At 43.2% G+C, this 18,623-nt stretch overlaps 1 protein-coding gene across 1 annotated transcript in view; it reads right to left on the bottom strand.

Annotated features, from left to right (window-relative positions):
• Nucleotides 1-18,310, bottom strand: part of LOC135479086 (neuroligin-4, X-linked-like) — a 105,875-nt gene extending 87,565 nt beyond the window's left edge. The window contains exon 1 of the mRNA XM_064758807.1: nt 17,793-18,310. Coding sequence (XP_064614877.1) covers nt 17,793-18,252 — 460 coding nt within the window. The 5' untranslated portion in view covers nt 18,253-18,310. The remainder of the gene's footprint in view (nt 1-17,792) is intronic.
• Nucleotides 18,311-18,623: the final 313 nt, after the last annotated feature.

Genomic DNA, 18,623 nt, shown 5'->3' with positions numbered 1-18,623 from the left:
AGGAATCAGTGTTATAGCAGTGTAATCTGTGCTCTTCTCTAAGTTACATAATTTCGACTACAGACTCGAAAATAAATACTGGTGTGGTGCAATACAACACTTTAGTCAATTCTTCCGTTTAAGCGGGATTCCGCTTGTAGCCGCCCCAAAGCAAGAGCGCAAATTTACAGTTTGTGGGAATCAAAGACACCAGATAACAGGGTTTGCTTCCGTCCACGTGAGTGGAATCTATGAGGAGTAAATCAGAGGATCAATTTGGGTTAAAGAAGCCCCAGAATTACGGGTCATTTAGAAGTAATTTGTGGTCTTTATCAGCCCGTTAGATCCTCGCTTACATGACAAGTCATGGGCGCCTAATAGGCTCGATCCCCCTGGTAAAGTTGACATGCTCGTTTGACGGCCATGCCCCTAACGAGCCTAAGTCTTCGCACAAAATAGCCCGAGCGAAATATTCAGATTTTTGTAATGCGGTTATTGGCTTTCCGACAAACACCTTTTGATTTCTTGCCTGATGCAATGCCCTCGTTACCGCTTTGACTTCTTTTTCTGCTGTACAGAATGGTGCTGATGGTATATGTATTAGAGGCCATTGTTTACCACGCTGAGGTAACTGTTATAGGTAGTTGGGATAAGCGCGCTGCTGAAGATGGCTTACTATCCGGATGTGATCACATACCATAATCAACGCAAATCGAATGTGTGCGGGGAAAGACGGGCATTCACACCCCGGAGACCTAGTGGAATTAGGGAGAATTAGTATTTTTCCCTTGTCAAATTGGTAGCCGAATGGGCTGTAATGTCTATCCTGGCCTCTGAGTAAGGGAATTTGAACCCCCTTGTATTAGCTTAAGTTGTGTTGTGTGACATGTGTACAGAGCCGCTACTAACTGTATCAAGGTTGGCCAAATCGAAGACAGTCCACGCAATGCGATTTGGTCTGAACAGCCACCGTTACCACATCGAAATGTATTTCAAGCTGTGAGGGTCCTAGACCGCGACAGGGAATTACGGGCACAAGGACTACGTTCCACTAATCGCGCTCTGTCAAAGATCGATAGGAAGAGGGTTGGAGTTTAGCCTTCTCTGACGTCTGAGGGAAGCGGGAGAAAGGGGAGGGGTGACTTGATTATTTTAGAAGTCGACATGGTCAACCAAATGTCAGGCGTTCGACGAGCGCTCTTAGGAAACTTAAATCAAAGAGCGAATGCGAAAAAAGGGGAGACGATTCGATCTTAAAGTGGAGTCGAAACAAGCACAATCTAGCAAATTAGGTCTTCATCGATTTGAAAAGTCACTTCAAACTTGAGCTCAATCATGGGAGTTTGCAACCAGGCCTGAATGAAAACTGGATCTTCGGACGAGACAGCAAAGCTTTCCATCATAATTTGAGCCTCCCAAATATCATCTCACAAATTGGGAGAGGGGCTGTGTAAAGGTTAGTAGCCTTAGGACGAAGCGACTGAGGACGACTTAATGGTGAAGAACGGATACCTGGAGACTCTGGCGGAATGACATTCCTTTCAGGTCTATACATGCAGCCGGTCTGTTCCAGTCTGATGCTTGATGTGTCAACAAAGGTCTAAGCTTTTAGGTGTCTTGTTATATAGACCATCACAGTATCTTAGAAGGCCAGACCCATCTTTTGAAACTTTGTCTCAATGTTTACGCATACACACTTTTGGTCAGATTGTATACTGGTATATTCCATTCGCTTAGATGTTAGGAAAGAGAAGTTGTTGTTTAGGCCATGTAGGAAATCTAAATGGCACTGAATTATTTCAGAATAAAAGTCTTAAGTCCTCAAAAAGAATAGCTAAACTAAAATGAAATACACCCTGAACTCTAGACAAATATACTTAAAGGGGAAGAAAACTTTAAAAAGTGATGTTACAGGTTCAAAAGAGCACATTCTTCTTTTATCTGGTGGCGCCTTCTGCATAATTTTGCGATTTTTCCTCGCCATACACGTAAAGCCTGAAAACGGCTGGCATAAATTGCTGAGTCCATCGCGTCCTCCATCTTTAACATCCTGTAATTCATGCTGGGGGTGTGTTGTCTCTCAGCCAATGAGAGTCGTTAAAACTGCTGGCTTGTTCGTGTAAACTCGGAACATACGTCCAACATTCCGGTTTCCCGATCGTCAAGCGGAAAACGAACTGTACTGTTCGCTACCTTCTGGGAAGAAGACTTCTGCCGGAAATGTACGAACTGCACTTCGGCGGTTTCCGACGGCAATTCTCCTCCTAACACAGAAGACTTCAGGACTTGTTCTTAGGCAAAATGGAGTCGCCCACAGCGGATTTTGGCGCTGACTTTATTTATAATTTATCAACTTGAGGTACATATTAGAAATTTTTTTATGCATGCACCTGCGAGGAAATGCATACTCTTTTTAATGGTATTTGATTGATATTTAAATTTTCTTCTCCTTTACGACCATGATGCTACAAAACTCTGCAAATTCAAAATTCAGTATTCATAGTTATTGAAACTCATCATGCTCCCTGCGGAACGTCGTTCATATCTTCGTACTTGCTCCTCTGATCATTTAGGTCAATAGAACTATCCGTTCTAAAAGCTCTTACGTGATCTTACTAAAATCAATTGTTATCTTTGTATTATGCTTTACATTGATTTTTTTCCAAACAACATTTCTACTGCATATACGCTCGACGACTTTAGGACACAGTTCTTCTCTATCGATCAACAAGTGTAATTTCTGGAGGTTTTAAATCAGTGCCGAATGGCCAGAAGCGCCACCGTGGAGGGCCGTAAAACCGTTCACTTGTAACCGTAATGAACTGGTGTGTCGAAACGAGTCGTACCCGAGGACCAGAAATGGCCCCGCCAGTGTCAGGAACCTCGCTGTTAATTCTAATGAAATGTCACAAATCAAAGTCCTTCCATGTCGCAGACCTGATATCACGTTGAGCAAAGTTACAAGCTAGAATTGCTGATTTTGAGACTATTTAATAAAACAAATGCCCTTGGTCTGCTTAAAATGACTGATTACTCAATGGCGTCACAGTCAGACCTGTCAAAGGCTACAGCCTCTCATTTACCAAAGGCTGGGTAAACCTGTGTACAGTAGCCTGTGTGATGAAGAGAATGGCCAGTTCAGACTTTATTTCCTCTTTGTGTCTCATAAGCTTCTGAGTTGGGGAACGGATTCGATAATTCTGGCGCGGTACAATTAGTAAGAGGTCAGAAGGGTCCGATCGCCGTGGTGTCGTACGCAGACGTGCTGCGCGAGAGATGGATGGGTCACTTGCTACTCTGCTTTGTGACGATCGAAAGGCCTCCTTTCTCGCAGCCATAGCTGGGAAACAGCTCATTTACAGCTTCCTCTGACCATAAAGCGGACTTGTTCCGTTTAGATTCGACTAGAAAGAATTTATTCCGCTCTCGGATTCCCTGCCAGCATTTCCTGCCATAGAGCCCTGATACTTGGCTTTAGACTCATGAATAGCTGAAGAAATTGAAACGTCCCCAGAGACGACTGTAATCTTCCATGAAGGGGGCAAAGGCCCGCTGTACACCCTTTATGCACAAGCCACTGGATCGGCTTTCTGCTCTAATGCAAATTTCTGTCATTACGTGTGTGCCTTAGAGCCGTCCAACAGCCTCCTACAAACAGTTTCCGTTGATCATTTGAATTATATCAACTGGTCCCTGTAGAGAGACGGACTTAATCTGTTACCGTCGCTGTACCTTGTGCACGACAGACGGGGAAATCCACCGTTGTCTGTAGCCTGTGTCCCGAATAGTTAGGCTAAGAACAAATCTTGCCCTAGGTCATATTATTGGAAAACATCTCACGTGGGAAAATATGGCAAGGGTTTGAGGCAGTTTGGTCAAAGGGTCAGGCACAGTTAACGTCAAAATGCTACAGGAATACTATAAGTCCTAGACACTGAAGCGTGTCTTAGTCAACAATAGCCGATATCTTCGTCTGTGTTTGTATGGACCTCTAGTGGACCTCGTTTGTTTAGCTATCGCAAGTCCGTGGCTGCTATTCTTACCGCAGAGAACGCGACCAAGTGCATACGTCAACAATGATAGGAATACTGTTCGCTTCAGTTCAAATGAAACACAACACGGAAGGTTCCTGCTCCAAGATTCTACCGTAACAGAATCTGACACAGGATCCCATGGAAACAGGCGCGCAAGCAGACATTAGCGTTGCATTCTCCGATCACAGAGGTAGTGTTATTACTATGTATCCGTCAGCTGTCAAGACACGAATTGTACGGCATGGAACGCCCAGAATAGAAAGGCAGGGTCGGGTATTTTTGATCAAGGGTAAAACGGGAGCACCAAACATTTTCTAAACAACGCGTGAGAGATCCAAACCTAGCTCACTTTAATTCATGTAGATACCTCCCACTTTGGTACAACGCCAGAATACTCCGTCTGTTTCCTCCAAAAGAAAAAAAAAACAAAAAAAAAAACATTCTGTTCTTCTGTCTGCACATGGTATTAAGCCAATACTTCCTTGCTGCCTGAAAAAACCCCTGTCTTTTTGTTCAACTTACATGTGATATATGAGATTTAGGGTGTAAAATACACGATTAGAATCCGTGGCACGCTCACGTCAGATTTTTTCTTTGCTTTGAAAGGTAAACATGGTGTTTTTCTTTTGTTTTTGGAATGACTAGGAAAACAGTATCACCATTCGACCTAAATACACAACCAAGAAAGAAACTCCAAAACATTCTCCTGATATGAAATATTTCTCTCCGGAACTTGGTGCTACAAAAATGTTATTTCCAGCCCCTTAGGTCTGCTTTTTTCGGTATCATGTGCTTGATGTCCAACCCCACAATCATTTACCAAACTTCAACCATAAATGACGTTCCAGGTCAATGATAGCAAGATCAGCTTCCATAAACAACGAAACGTAAAAAAAAGTAAAACAAGTAAGGCGAGATAATGTAAAAGATAATGATCTCCACGTGTCAAACCAAGCAAGATAAACGAAAAAAAGGGTATCTCATTGTTACACGGGTTTCAAGGCCGTCAACCCGATGATGCTTTCAACAGTCAACAGGCGCAAGGTAAGTCATGATCTTCAAAGGTTATAGAATCAGGGTGAATCTGTCTGCATCATTTTGAAATCGAACGTGTAGATATAATCTGATCTTGGATCCAAGCCAGGTGGCAGATGGTCACATCGCAGTCGAGGTACGTTATGGTGTGTATGGTATATGCAATACTGCCCACCCCCACCCCCGCCACGCCCACCCCCACCCATCAAACCATTTCATATGTTATATTAGTGGAAATTTTGCCGAAGTCTGCTCTCTGCTAAGACGTTAATAAAAGTACGAGTTAAGCAAAGGTCAGAATGCCAGAATTGTATTACGGTTAGATTGTAAAAGCCTATTCAGCTTGTGTCCTATACCACCAGTCTAATGAAGAACCGGTAAAGGTAATGACCAGAGCAAGCAGTTTCGAATTGTGTGACTGCTCCCGAGCTGACCAGTGCCCGACACGTCTGCCCCTGAGATAGTCAGCTTGTCAGGTGTGGATCAGCGGTCATCGTCCATCCTTTAGCAAAGCTCCTTTATCACATCTGGCTTTGCGTCCAATCCTGATCTGGTCAAGGCCAAGCCTGACCTTAAACACAATTATACATTCCAATGTTACCGACTCGGCTCTTGATTGTGTTATGTGTAAAGTGACTGGAATGTCCGACGTAAACAACCAGGCAAGCTGAATATGCAAGTGTTTCGTTGTGTTAAGGAATGAGAGGCAAACGGAAGAGTTCTGATGACAAATTATCCCTCTGCGTGGATTCTGAGCTTTCCTTGGCATCTAGCCCATTCTCATCTGGCCGTAAGATTCCTCTCGAAGCGTGCCGGATACAAAGCTGGATGCCTCATCCCCCTCCCTGCACTAGACCCACTTCTTTCAACCTATCTCTATCCACCCAGACACACTCTCCCCAGCCCATTCCCTCCACTTCACCACCCCTCCTCAGTAAAACTCGCCTCATCAGGGTCACCGCCCTCACCTCATGTCCTGCCAAAATTCATCGCTAAAGCACCGGTGATATTTTAAGCCTGGATGCGTCCATTTGGCCAGCGCCATCGCGATTTTCCACGTCACTTCTAAATGATTTTCCATGGATCTTTTCAACAAAGGGTTGAATAACATCAGTGTGTGGCGTAAGCAGATTTTCTCCCGAAGCACTCCGCCGGCGGACCACTGATTGGATATACAGCCAACAACTTAACCAGCCACGAAGAAAACCGCCGACTGATGTGATGTTCACTCGATGGAGTTATTTCCTTCGGAGTTTTTTTCCAGCTTCACAGCATCGCCGGCGGTATTGTATATTAAGCGTGTAATAGCAAACCTACCCTCGTAAGCCATAATTAACATCTTTAGCAAACCTTGATGGCTAAGGAAAGCTAAGAAACTTTCGACAGCTAGACGAAAGAAAAGAAGTGGCTGCTAATGTCCCTTGGGGGAGGGAAGACTTTAGTCTGTCTCTGTCGGCCAAAGTTCCGCTCTAAGCGATCTACATTTTTTTTCTTTTCCTAACTAGTGTTTAAATGTCTCTGAACCCCCACGCCAGCTGTAATCCGATGTAGCCTGCACAAACCAAAAAGCCAAACAAACCAGTAGTGTCCTCCTATAACACTCACACTTCAGTCATGTTAATGTCATAGTTACAATACAACTGCAGACTCTCGAAAAATCAAGTTACAACATTAGGAAAACTTTGGAAATTACCAAGTTAAGAAAGCTAAAGGCTGATCAGTATTACACGATGGAACAGCACACAACCAATACGAGTTAAAAACATGTAAGAGGGTGGTTGCAAGTTGACAATAAACAGCACATTGTCATTTTGAAGAAAATTATGTATAAAGATTATGAGCAAAAGACTCCTGAAATTCTAAGTTCCTTACAAGACGTCGGTTAATTCGCTGTATTCCATTTAAGGCTAAAATGTTTGCACACATTTGAAATCCACAACAAACTCTGAAGTAAGGATGAACTTTATCTCTAAACTGTGTTAAAACTACCCATAGAAACAGATTTCTACCTCAGGAAACCTACCCGACGAACAGTGACCAGGGTCAACCTACAGCCACAATGGCTCTGATCTGTTCGAGAAACCGCCAATTGGCATCGGAATTTCTTTGCTGGTTGATGAGTTTTTAACTGGTACGTCTAGCCCAAGCATCTAGTCCCATTCGCCTTGTTTGTCTGGACGAAGAAATCTTACAAATGACAACTGCTGACTGAACCCCAGCTCTCGGTATCGACAAAGACATCAGGGCTCTGATGGACTGCTTGGAAATCAGCGAGCCAGTTACCAGAAAAAAAGACAACTTACACTGAGCCTCTTTCAGGGGGAATTAAGAAAGCCTGAGAGAGCAATAATGCCGTTTTATTGCGACAAAGACTGAGCAGGAGCGATTTGGGGCCTAAGAGAAAACGTGGCCCCCAAGAACATGTGTGTTTGTGTGTGTAGACGACTGTTTACTTATATAAGATAATCTATTTTTGAGAGGTGGCATACGATTAGCTGGCGCCATATTGTTCTTGAATGAGAATGATAAGCCACACAAACCAGGGTTTTACACTATCAGATCCTGATTATTATCAGCAGAAATGAAGGACAGATCTTCCCAAATGCACCACCATATTTATGTCAATGCAAAGACCGGTATTTCAGTTCGTTAAACCGTACAGTTCTGTTCTGTGATGCCAAACATTTTAATGAATAGGCTGTTTTATTTCATTTAGAAATTTTGAAAAATTCATTTATAAACCCAAAACCACCACGGTGATATCTGGTTGGTACGCGTAACGCCATTTTCCTTGTGTTTATCCTGGCTGTCAGTTATCACCGTTAACATAACAGTTTCGTTCTGACGATCTTAATGCAGTTTGGTTCTGACGCCCTTAATGCTGTGCGCACCATTATAATAAAACCTAATTCTTGCTGACAAGGGTTAATACGAGAGAAATCTCTCTCGGTGAGAAGCTTGGATATTCATTTTCACATGTGTGAAGGCGCATTTGCATTTGCGTAGGGATTTAAGGCCGCATAAATAGGCTTGTTTTTCACGCTTCTTCCAAGTGACGGCAAGGTTTTTTTTTTTTTGAAGGCCATTTCCATGTCATGGCTCATAACGTTGGTACCAGGCCTGCTGCCAATGTCGTGTTTAAACTATCCTGATCTTTGACACCTTGGGTTGTCAGGGGATTCAGCAAGGCGCTGGGACCTGGACCCCGGCATCCTCGTCCATGCTGAAGGCCCCAGAGAGTGATAATGTGGGATATGTGTTAAAAGGTGCTGGACACGGAAAAGTAAAAGAGGATTTTAACAAACCAGCCTAATCATCAACAGTACAAATGCCGTAACTGACCAGAAATTTCACCTCAAGTAGTACCTTTTTAATAATAATAAATGTCCTCAGTCATTTCTGACGGTGCTTAAACTTGCCTTTGACCACCAGGATATTATCCTACCATTAAAACAAACTTTAGAAACGCATTTTTAGGTTCCTGGAAGCTATCAAAATCAAGAAAAGTGAATTTGTCATAGACGAATTTTTAGGTCATTTACTAATGTAAACCAACGTATATTTTGTAAGGAAGGTCCAAAGTTCGTTCGATTGCTTCGCTGGAGTTCTTTTACATATGCTGACCTACTTTATGCAATAAGACTCGCTGCAGTATATAGCATTATGTCGAGTAGCTGAGTACATCGGTGCTTTCACGGGTTTATCTTGTACACAAGTTCTTTACACCAGTCGACATATTTTATGCGAAAGTATTTGCTATAGTATATAACATTATCACGAATGGCTAAAGTTCCATCGTTTCCTGAGCTGTTCTTTAGAGTTCTCTTAAATATAATGACGTAGTTCTCAAATGCTGCTTGTTTTGGTATAAGGCATTATGCCGAATATCTCAAGATCCGTCGCCTAATGGCTTTGCCTTTTAGGGCTTCCTTTACGCAAAATGGCTTTGTTCCATACTACTACATCATATAGATTCTGATAGGCGCGTGTGAGAAATAGATATGTCTAGGTTATGCCTAGCCTAAGCTGAATGTCAGAAATGGCAGATTTATTGCAGGTTGACAAAGGCTGTGGGATTTTATCCTAGAAACCCTTTCTCCACTGTCAACCTAGCAGCGTTGAATCTGTATCCCTTTAAAGTGTTCTTATATACGTACTGACCTACTTTACTCACAGCAATAATACACATTACAGTGCTGTAGGACAAGTGCCAGGTTTCACAAATATTATTCGTGCCTTACTATTTTCATCGCAGATATTTAGTGGGCGATCAAGATATCGTAAGACAAACTGACTCCGGTTGGAAAAAACACGAGCAGCATCGGGATGTTATACACGAGCAGCGTCGGGATGCCATACACGAACAGTATGGGTATGCCATACACGAGCAGCATTGGGTTGGCATACATGAGCAGTATCGGGTTGGCATACAGGAGCAACACCGGGGTGCCATACATGAGCTGCATCGGGTTGGCATACACGAGGCAGTATCGGGTTGGTATACACGAGCAGCACCGGGGTGCCATACACGAGCAGCATCGGGTTGGCATACACGAATAGTATCGGGTTGCCATACACGAGCAGTAACGGGATGCCATACACGAGCAGCGTCGGGATGCCATACTCGAGCAGTATCGGGATGCCATACACGAGCAGCATCGGGATGTCATACACGAGCAGCACCAGGGTGACATACATGAACAGATGCTGTTCTACACATTTCATTTTTGGTGAGACGTATACACTGTATACTGTTGTTACTAGATACGCTTTGTCGACCTGATTTATTGGGTCAGATGTTTGATTACGGCTGTCATTACAGACGTCGTCCACTTGATGGGACTAAACGGACTACGCTCTGTGGAAAACAGCTGAGAACCTAGGCATACCCGTCCACTGAACCATTCTGCTCTCCGCTTCTCGTACCTCGGAAAAATGATCACCAGAATCACAGTAGTTAAAAGTGCTTTTAGGTGCTGCGATATTATAAATGAACACTGGTGATAACATCCAGGATGGTCTTTTAATTAAAATGAGATTATTATTTGCATGTAGCAAACCAGAGAAGCAAGTATATGTATGTCACCACATTTTTGTGAGTATTGCCTTGAAATGTTGGATTACAATGAAAAATGGGCATATATGCAATCTTTTCATATAAACTCGCTTCATATTGTGGGCGTTGCATTTTTATCATTCAAATATATGACCGGTGCAACAGTCTACGGGGATCAAATATGGATGTATGTATGCATGCTTGGGGTTATATGTCATACTTAGCAATTTTTTAGTTAAATGGCTATGTCATCCTGGGATCAAATATGCAATAACATACCAGGATATGTTACGCCATGTTGTTACCTGACAAAAAGATAATATGGTTCCTCAATCAACAAAGACATGTCATTCATATACCGTAATAAAAACAACACAAACAGTTCCCGGTATATTCTCACAAGAATATTATCGGTTTGTTTCTTCCAATTTTTCAAAACAGAATATGCTGTCATGGAATTGATAAAATCCCATTTTCCAATCTGTTAATTTATGCCAAAATACTGACGCCAAGGGATATATTCTTGTAATATTATTAAGAAATAATCCCCATTTCTTTCACGTCTGTATAGGTTACAACGTACATTTCGCGCTACCCCAGAAATCCACAGGAAGCTATAAACAAGGTCTGTGCATATATGCGATGCAGCTGTGCGTACAGACGAAGTGTAAGGCATTATCAGAGGCTTTCTTAACCAGACACCCGTCAAATACGAATATTTCATCACAACTGCCGTCCTGTGTGTCTGTAGCATATATACGTTCACAATATCCACATCGAACATTTAACCACGCTAAAGCCCAGCCTGTCATAAAGCCGTCAACCTGAGCCAAAATTCGTTCTTTCTCGAGGCGGATGAAATCATTAAACCTCTTTAACTGCGCTCGAGATGATGGACTGTGTGTACAGCTAACACAGTACCAACGTCTGCAACTATCCCAGGCGAGCTTTTCTGCTAGCCTTTTGATGTCGTTAGCACTGCTAAGTTTAAACAGAAACCCTAATGTAAACCCAACAGGGTATCTATTGCAAATCTCTGATGTAATATGTATGTATGAGAACTACTTAATGGCGCGCAAGCACGCATACTGCTGTACGCTGCGCACGAATGCCTCTAACCGAGAGTAAACGGTTATTGATATTAAAACATACACGATATAATAACATGGGGCAGTTTGTCTCTGTCCTGCAGCACGCGGGACAAATGATTTACAGCGACACATGAGATTCCTGTAAAAAAAAAATTCACAGCAAAGATCTGAAGTCTGTCTTTAAGCCTCCCATTTATTTGTTAGTCTTCAATGCTACACTCAGAAATATTCCACATATATGAAACCGTTGTGGTTTACCGGTGAATAGTCGCCTGACGTTAAATCCACCTAGAAGCCCGTAGACTTGTAAGCTAGTAACCTCACTTTCAGTTTAGGACCGCTTTAACCTAATCCAGATCAGTTTCAAATCGTCAGTTAATGACGTCACTTTCATTTTCTCAACTGTTTAACCTAAAACTACACCACCCACCGCTGGACAGAATGGGTCCAAACAGATTTCGAGGTATAATCAGAGATAATTTCATCAGTGCTAATCATGCGCTACTAATCGCAACCCAACAACACAACCCAACAACACTGACGCAGTCGAAACGTGATGAGCCTCCGACGTAAAAATGATACCCACCGTGGCCTTAGGAAATATTTACGTATACTTTCTGTTTTTTGGATCCCTCAGCCTCGATCTGGCCATTCACATGGTGGCAGCGTGATGGGGAAACGTCGTGACTACAGAGCTGGGCGATTTTAAGAAGTCGTATCAATCTGTAGGTAAATAAAATCATTTTTGGGTAGTCTAAGGAGATTTATGGAAGTAAATATTTCCTGAAGGCAAGGCATTTTTATGGCGCAACTGATGATTTTTCGACATCGGTCAGTTTGCGTTGTAGTTGCTGGCTTACGATTAGTAGCTCATGGATTGGACAAATGCTTTCATCTGTCATTTAAGAACCAGTGGATACCCGATCGAGGTATAATAACGCCATCATGATATTATACCTCGAAATCTGTCTGGACCAACCTGCCGGATACCCTCGTATATGTGAAACACTCTTGGGTGTGGCGTAAAACACTAATCCAATACCTAAATGTACCACTTCAACCACAACACTGACAGCTAAGAAGAATGGTGACGACTTAAAGCTAAGTCACAAAATGCTACAACAAATACATGAATCCAGATACATAATTTTGGGAGCTGTTTTTATTTTCTGATTACATATCTGTGCTGGACGGAAAGGGAAAGGGAGAGGTTTGGACGAAGTAAGTTGTCTTCAAATTCAAGTCACAAGTCTCAGTCGATACGTTTTTAGTTTTTAATTGTTATATAAATGACATTGGGTATAGTTGGACATTTCTCAACGCCAGTGTTTAGCATATGCTTTTCAGTGAGGTATGGAGACACATCATTCGAGGGTTAACGCTTAACGACAGTTTGTTGGCAACAGATCCAACAAAAAGCGATATTTTCCACGGAAGACAAATGTCCTCCTTCCCACTTTTTGAAAAGAAAACTTGCAGCAAGGAACAGTCTCCCTGACGACGCAACATATCATATGAACTGGAATTATTTATAAATTTTCAAATCTCAGTTTTTCTCAAATCTTTTTCACACTTTTTGACTAAGACGGAAATTGTCAATTCACGGAGAACTATATTCTTTGTTCTTGAAGGAACTGCCAATGTTAGGTCTGTTGATAACCTTTAAGCATAGTCAATTATCCTCGCGCAATAGAACAGCAAAAAAACCGACGTTTAGTATTTCCAGATGTATGTGTAAATCATCATCTAAAAAAGAAACCGCATGATTTTTTTAGCACATGATAAACTTTTTGATACATGTTTGTTGTAATAAAGGATGTCGACGGAAAACTGGGGCTGACAGATAACAGTGCTAAAGTGGCTATGTTATAGCGCAACCAAAATAGCTCGGTCGGATGAGCTCCACGATTTAGTGCATAAAAGTGTAAAACGAAGCACATAAATTTTTTTACGACAGGCGACGAACATGTCGTTAACTGGGACAGTCTGTACGTGGTGCAGAATTTGGACGACTCTGATGCCGGAACGATAATACTCGTATGGGATGCGGGAGTACGCACCATAATAACTCTTCCCTAAAGCCTCGATGGAATGGGTGCTCACCTGAGACGAAGGAGTTTTTATGGACATCTAAGACTGGCTGTGACAAAATTGGGAGAGGCGTTTATCTGTTGGAAAAGAGCGTCTTGCCTAATAATTCGATAGTTACAAGTTGTTAGGAGTAGCGCGTTTTCTCTCGTTTTATTGGGGACAACCCTGAATGGGTTTGATGGGCTTGTCCGTTGTTATTCGTCTTGTAGCCTAGGCTTGACGTTCGTAGCTTCTTGCAACGCTTACACTCATTTGTCATCGCGAGAGGTTGGCAGAGCCAGGGGAGGTTAGCCATTAATGCTTCTGTGTTGAAAACTGACATTGGCTTGCCCCATAAGTACTAAGGGTGGGCAGGTCGGGTCAGAGCAGATAAGCAATCATGAAAAAAAAAGAATAGTGTGCGAATGCCTTCAGTGCATTTGTGGCATTCTTATAATGAACGCAGAACTACTTGTCAGTGGCATTTACAGTTGAGTTTAGGGTAGTCTCCGAAGCAGAGTTAGTGTAGGCCAACGGACACATTAATTTGTCTGCTTCCTTCTCTTCTGTGAACGGGAATATCGCAACTGCAATAAACTATATAGGGGATTTAGCACTGATGATGAAGCATATGTTTATATCTCAGAACCAAGCGGAAGCTTTCATCATAAATCCACTTAATACAAACGACGTAAGATAGCATCTTCTAATCCAGAAACTCTATCTTCCTGCCAAGTAAGTTAGATAGAAAAACCTAACCGACAAGGCTACAAGCTAGGACGAAACAACTCATTTAAAACATGGAATAGGATTTCGGGGTGGTTTTCGTGCTGAGCAGGAAACTAGGTACGAAAACGGACATGAAGCAATTTCAGACGGACGTAGATCGTGATGAGACGGCGCGGCTTAACGAGGCGAATCCTCGCAAGTAGCGGTCACCTACCCCTATCATGTTACTTACAGCGGGTGCGTCGTTTGTTGGGGGAGGTGGAGTGGGGGTAGTCTGAGAGGTAGTGACTGTGGAGGTCCATCACTACATCTGCGATGTATTATGGACATGTATTACCATCGTCGATTCCGCTAGGCATACCAGCAGTAAACCGTTTAAATCGGCCATTAAGCTACAGGAACAGATAATTACATATATCTAGATACACGGTTCATAATTAAGGCCGTATGGCCATGCAATCCACATCTGCATACAACATTATGAAGTGAAAGCGAACATGACTTCGAACAAATTAAAAAACGAAAACCCATGGTAAAATTTTCACGACAAAACTCTGACCAAATTAAAATTGTTGGTCTCATCTCACAATGAATATAAAAGGTGAGATCGATAGAGATGCTCCGAGTTGGACTAATCCCATTGAAAGCTAGTTAATTCGATATTGGACAACTTGAAGATTGCTTCCAAAAAGAAGCCGGCTTCGGTTTTGTCAATAAAGTGTTTAACCATATTTTGGCAAATCGATTAATCTGTCTATGTAAGCCAGTCAGAGGGTAGTTTCCTGTCAAACATTTTGACAGCGTAGATTATTTAAGAACAAATCCAAGTGGCTTGGCTTGAAGTAGTTACATTTAGTGTCTCCATTATCTTTTATGCTTTTTTTTTTTGCCCTTATACAAACTTCACAGGATAACAAATTCATCGCATAGAAAATCTTACGGATGTTAGTCATAATTTCCCTTAAACACAAGTTCCTTTTAAGAAAGAAAACAAATTCGATGGATTTGTTTCAGGCTGTCGTGGTTATTAAATGTGTAAACGCTGACATCAAAGCGTGCATTTTGCGTGAAATACAAAAAAAAAGAAGCATGCAGCCCACCCACAGATAACTCGTTCCGCTATTAACACGTTCGCCAAAAACACCACATTTCATTTCCACGATGCATAAGTATAATTTAGAAAGGGCAGTTTGTGTTGTACATACTAATGATGTCCCCCACAGCGCCTCGATCTCTCGCAGCCGTCTAAGTACACACTTAACAAGGCGGATTAAGGTCACTTCAGGACACTGTCCCTCGGACCAGATGCCAACTCCGGCTAACGAGATCAGCAGTAAACCAGGTTACAGAGGGGGGCAAACTTACCTGGGATAGGAACATACAAATTCAGGTTAAGACAGTCTTCAGTCTGCTCCCGGGTAAAAGGGGCTATGTTTTTCAGGCGATTGACGATTGCCATGGGCATGGTTTTCTCCAGCTGCCGTTCGTCTAAGCGTTTCTGTGGGCACACCTTTTTGAAGTTAATGGCCGGTCTAATTCCATTCCACTTGTGTATAGGACTTGTAGGAGGCATGAAGCGCAAAGTGCCCCGAGTAAAGAAGCGTAGTTTATCCCTAGGTAAGCCTCCACGGGTTTCAGGGATCGCTCATCAAACTGCACAAGTATTCCTCGAAATTGGCCGTAACGCGTGTAGATGATGCGTTTGGCCATTTCCTGCATGTAAACTTTGGCGGCAACTTGAGGGCCCATTACGGCCAGCATCACGGCAAATCCAAGCATCAAAGGCACGCAGAGGCCATCGCGGAAGGATGGGGTGCTTTTTCCGTTATACATCATCACCGAAAAATCATCACAATTCCCTTAAGCCTTTAAATTATTTAACCGCAGTGTAGAACGGTGGTGGACTGGCTGAGCTATCAATCTTATGCGGAGCAGGTTTTACGTGGTCTTGTTTTCACAACACCTTTAGCCAACTCCCAGCACGTGTTCGCGGGGCCTGTATAATGCAGAGCTCTATCAACAGCACAGACCTATTTTCTCGTGTAACTCACCTCGCAGCGGAACACATAATTCCCGGCCGTCTCTGGCCCGTGTATTCCCACTGACTGACTGGTACAGTTGGCAAAATACACCCTAACCAAGTCTAGCAGGATTCGGCGTTCGCCGATCCAATTACAGGCTTTCTTTTAGCGGCGCGTGCCAGAGCCAGCCGAAATGATCTTTCGCAGCTGGTTTCGCGAGTCCCTCTCGTCCCAGGAGCTCTTTAGGGTCAATCGACGTCACAGGGCAAATAATTGGCTGTTCTTTCTGATTATATTACCCAATTCGAGAATAATAATCTGCGAAAAGACGAGGCGAGGAGTTGGTTACGGAACCAGCTCGGAACAGAGTCGTAATGAAGGCCGGGAAAGCCGGAAGACACCGTAACAAATCGTGCTTGGGCTCGCCAATTGGACGAACTGGGTCTTAGGTGACTTGTGTTATTCATTAAGCGCTGGGCTTTTCTCCAGATGGAATCACTTGATGTCCGCGATATGATAAAAAGCCTTCGCCAGCCGGGCACATGGTAACAAAACGTAATGCAATGCAAACACAAGTTCACAGGGAAGAGATCATTGCATGGATGCCAGATAAAAGGAGGGAATACCCCCCAATATATATAAAGGCGGAGAGGAATTCCCTAACGCTGTTCTGGACTATGTCTATTCGCAGAATCGCCCCCCCTATGGTAAACAGCGGACAAACTGTTTTACAGTCAAATCGATGTCCGGTTGGAAGGTTAGAACATGAAATGAGAGCGGCCTCCAAGTCGACACGGGATGGCTGTTAGCTCGGTCCATTCTAGAGATGCTTATCGGACTGCTCTATCTTTGTTATCCAGCCTAGCACAATACAGCTGTCATCTATTCCTTCGAGACGCAGTCGTTTGAATAAATCTCCCTCCAGCCTCACGAAATCTATTGGATTAAGTTCCGATAGTCTGAGAGGACTGGTTCTTGGCGTGTCTAAATGACAAAATTATTTTCTCCATTTAATAGCATCATGATTATTGATTCTCTGAATTCCATTTTCGAGATTTTGGATAATAGTTCGCATTACTATTGTATGTTCAGTCGCTGCCGACCCTTGTCGTTGTCCGGTCTACTCAGCCGAATTCGTTCTGCGATATCCCGGTATTTCATTCTGATCTTAGAGAGAACCAATCAACGCTCTTGTTTCACAGCTAAAAGGGTGTCCAGGGAAAACGTGTTCTCTCGAGAGTGAGAAGATGCAATTTGTTACAGTTCTCATTTCAGACTGCGCTAAAAATGCGTCAGAATTAACCAGCACAGCGCCCTGTCTAATCTCTCACCGGACGATACAGCCCTTGTTAATTAAATCTCGGCAAACGATCTAAAGAAAATCAAATACATAGGCAACCGATGTTGCCATCTTTATTTTCAGTGCAGCATATTGGGTTAAGAATTCAAAAGCTATTAAGGTTTGAATGTGTTAACTAGTAAGTCCCGTGACCGCTACACTAAAACGTCGAAAGGTAACCACCTAACCTTGTAACGAAAAAGAAATCTGGGGAATATGGGGTCGAACTAAGACCGTATGTCACGTGTCCAAAGCAGCCAATGGCATGGCGTGCAAGCGACGTTTACAAAAACTATTGACCAACGCACACACTAAAGCAATTGACTGCTCACACGGAGGTGCCAAAGTGAGGAGGTGTTCTGTGGGCAGAGTGTGAGAAAACCTTGTTGTTTGATGTAAAATGACAGTAACAATGATAGGTGCAACACACAGACTCACCTTTACTCGGGACGTAAATATTAAGGGAAAGACAGTCCTCCGTTTGATCCTTTACAAAAACAGCCAGGCGTTTAAGCCTTTCCACATACTCCTTAGCTATGGATTTGTCCAAGAGTTCCGGTCGAATCAGTCTTTGGGGACAGGCTTTTTTGAACTTGGTGATCACCCTGGATCCCACCCATTTCTGTCTGATCGGACTCCCCGGCGGTAGGAATCGCAAGCTACCACCTAGGAGGGAGGCGTATTCAAGGCCTAGGTAAACATGAACGGGTAGAAGAGAGCTGTTAACAGGAAACTCTCTTAGGATGCCCCGGAATTCTCCAAATGGGGTGGACACTACCCGAGGGCTCATCTTTTTGAAGTAGATACCCGTTCCTACGTACGGTGTCACTACAGCCACGGCTAAAGCGGTAAGGAACGTAATAAGTCCTATCACGGAACCCGAGGTATATCCCGCCATCTTACCTCCTCAATCCAACACCGGGGGGTTCGTTTTAAGCCAGCAGTCACAGGTTAGGGTACTGCTAATCGATCAAGCCTTTGGGCAAACCCTCCGTTTCTTTCCAATCTGTTCTCTGAACTGTGTGCCCGTTAAGGCCGATCGAGGCCTTGATTTCTCTAACTATCGAAGAACTAGTACAGACTACGGGTACCTTTCCAAAAGGCTCTATGGTCCTGACATAGTTCTCGGGGTCCTGTATACAGTCAGTTACGTTTTGGAGCCGTGCAGTGTATAACTCAGTGCATCTTCCACGGCAGGCAGGGCAAAGAAGACTTGGCAAAGTAAATTTACGCTCCAGAACTCGACCGGATCCAATTTCGAAGTTGCCA

This window comes from Liolophura sinensis, chromosome 12, assembly GCF_032854445.1.
Source record: "Liolophura sinensis isolate JHLJ2023 chromosome 12, CUHK_Ljap_v2, whole genome shotgun sequence".
Lineage (NCBI taxonomy): Eukaryota > Metazoa > Mollusca > Polyplacophora > Chitonida > Chitonidae > Liolophura > Liolophura sinensis.
Note: the sequence above shows the minus strand (reverse complement) of the source record. Positions and strands in the feature narration are given on the sequence as shown.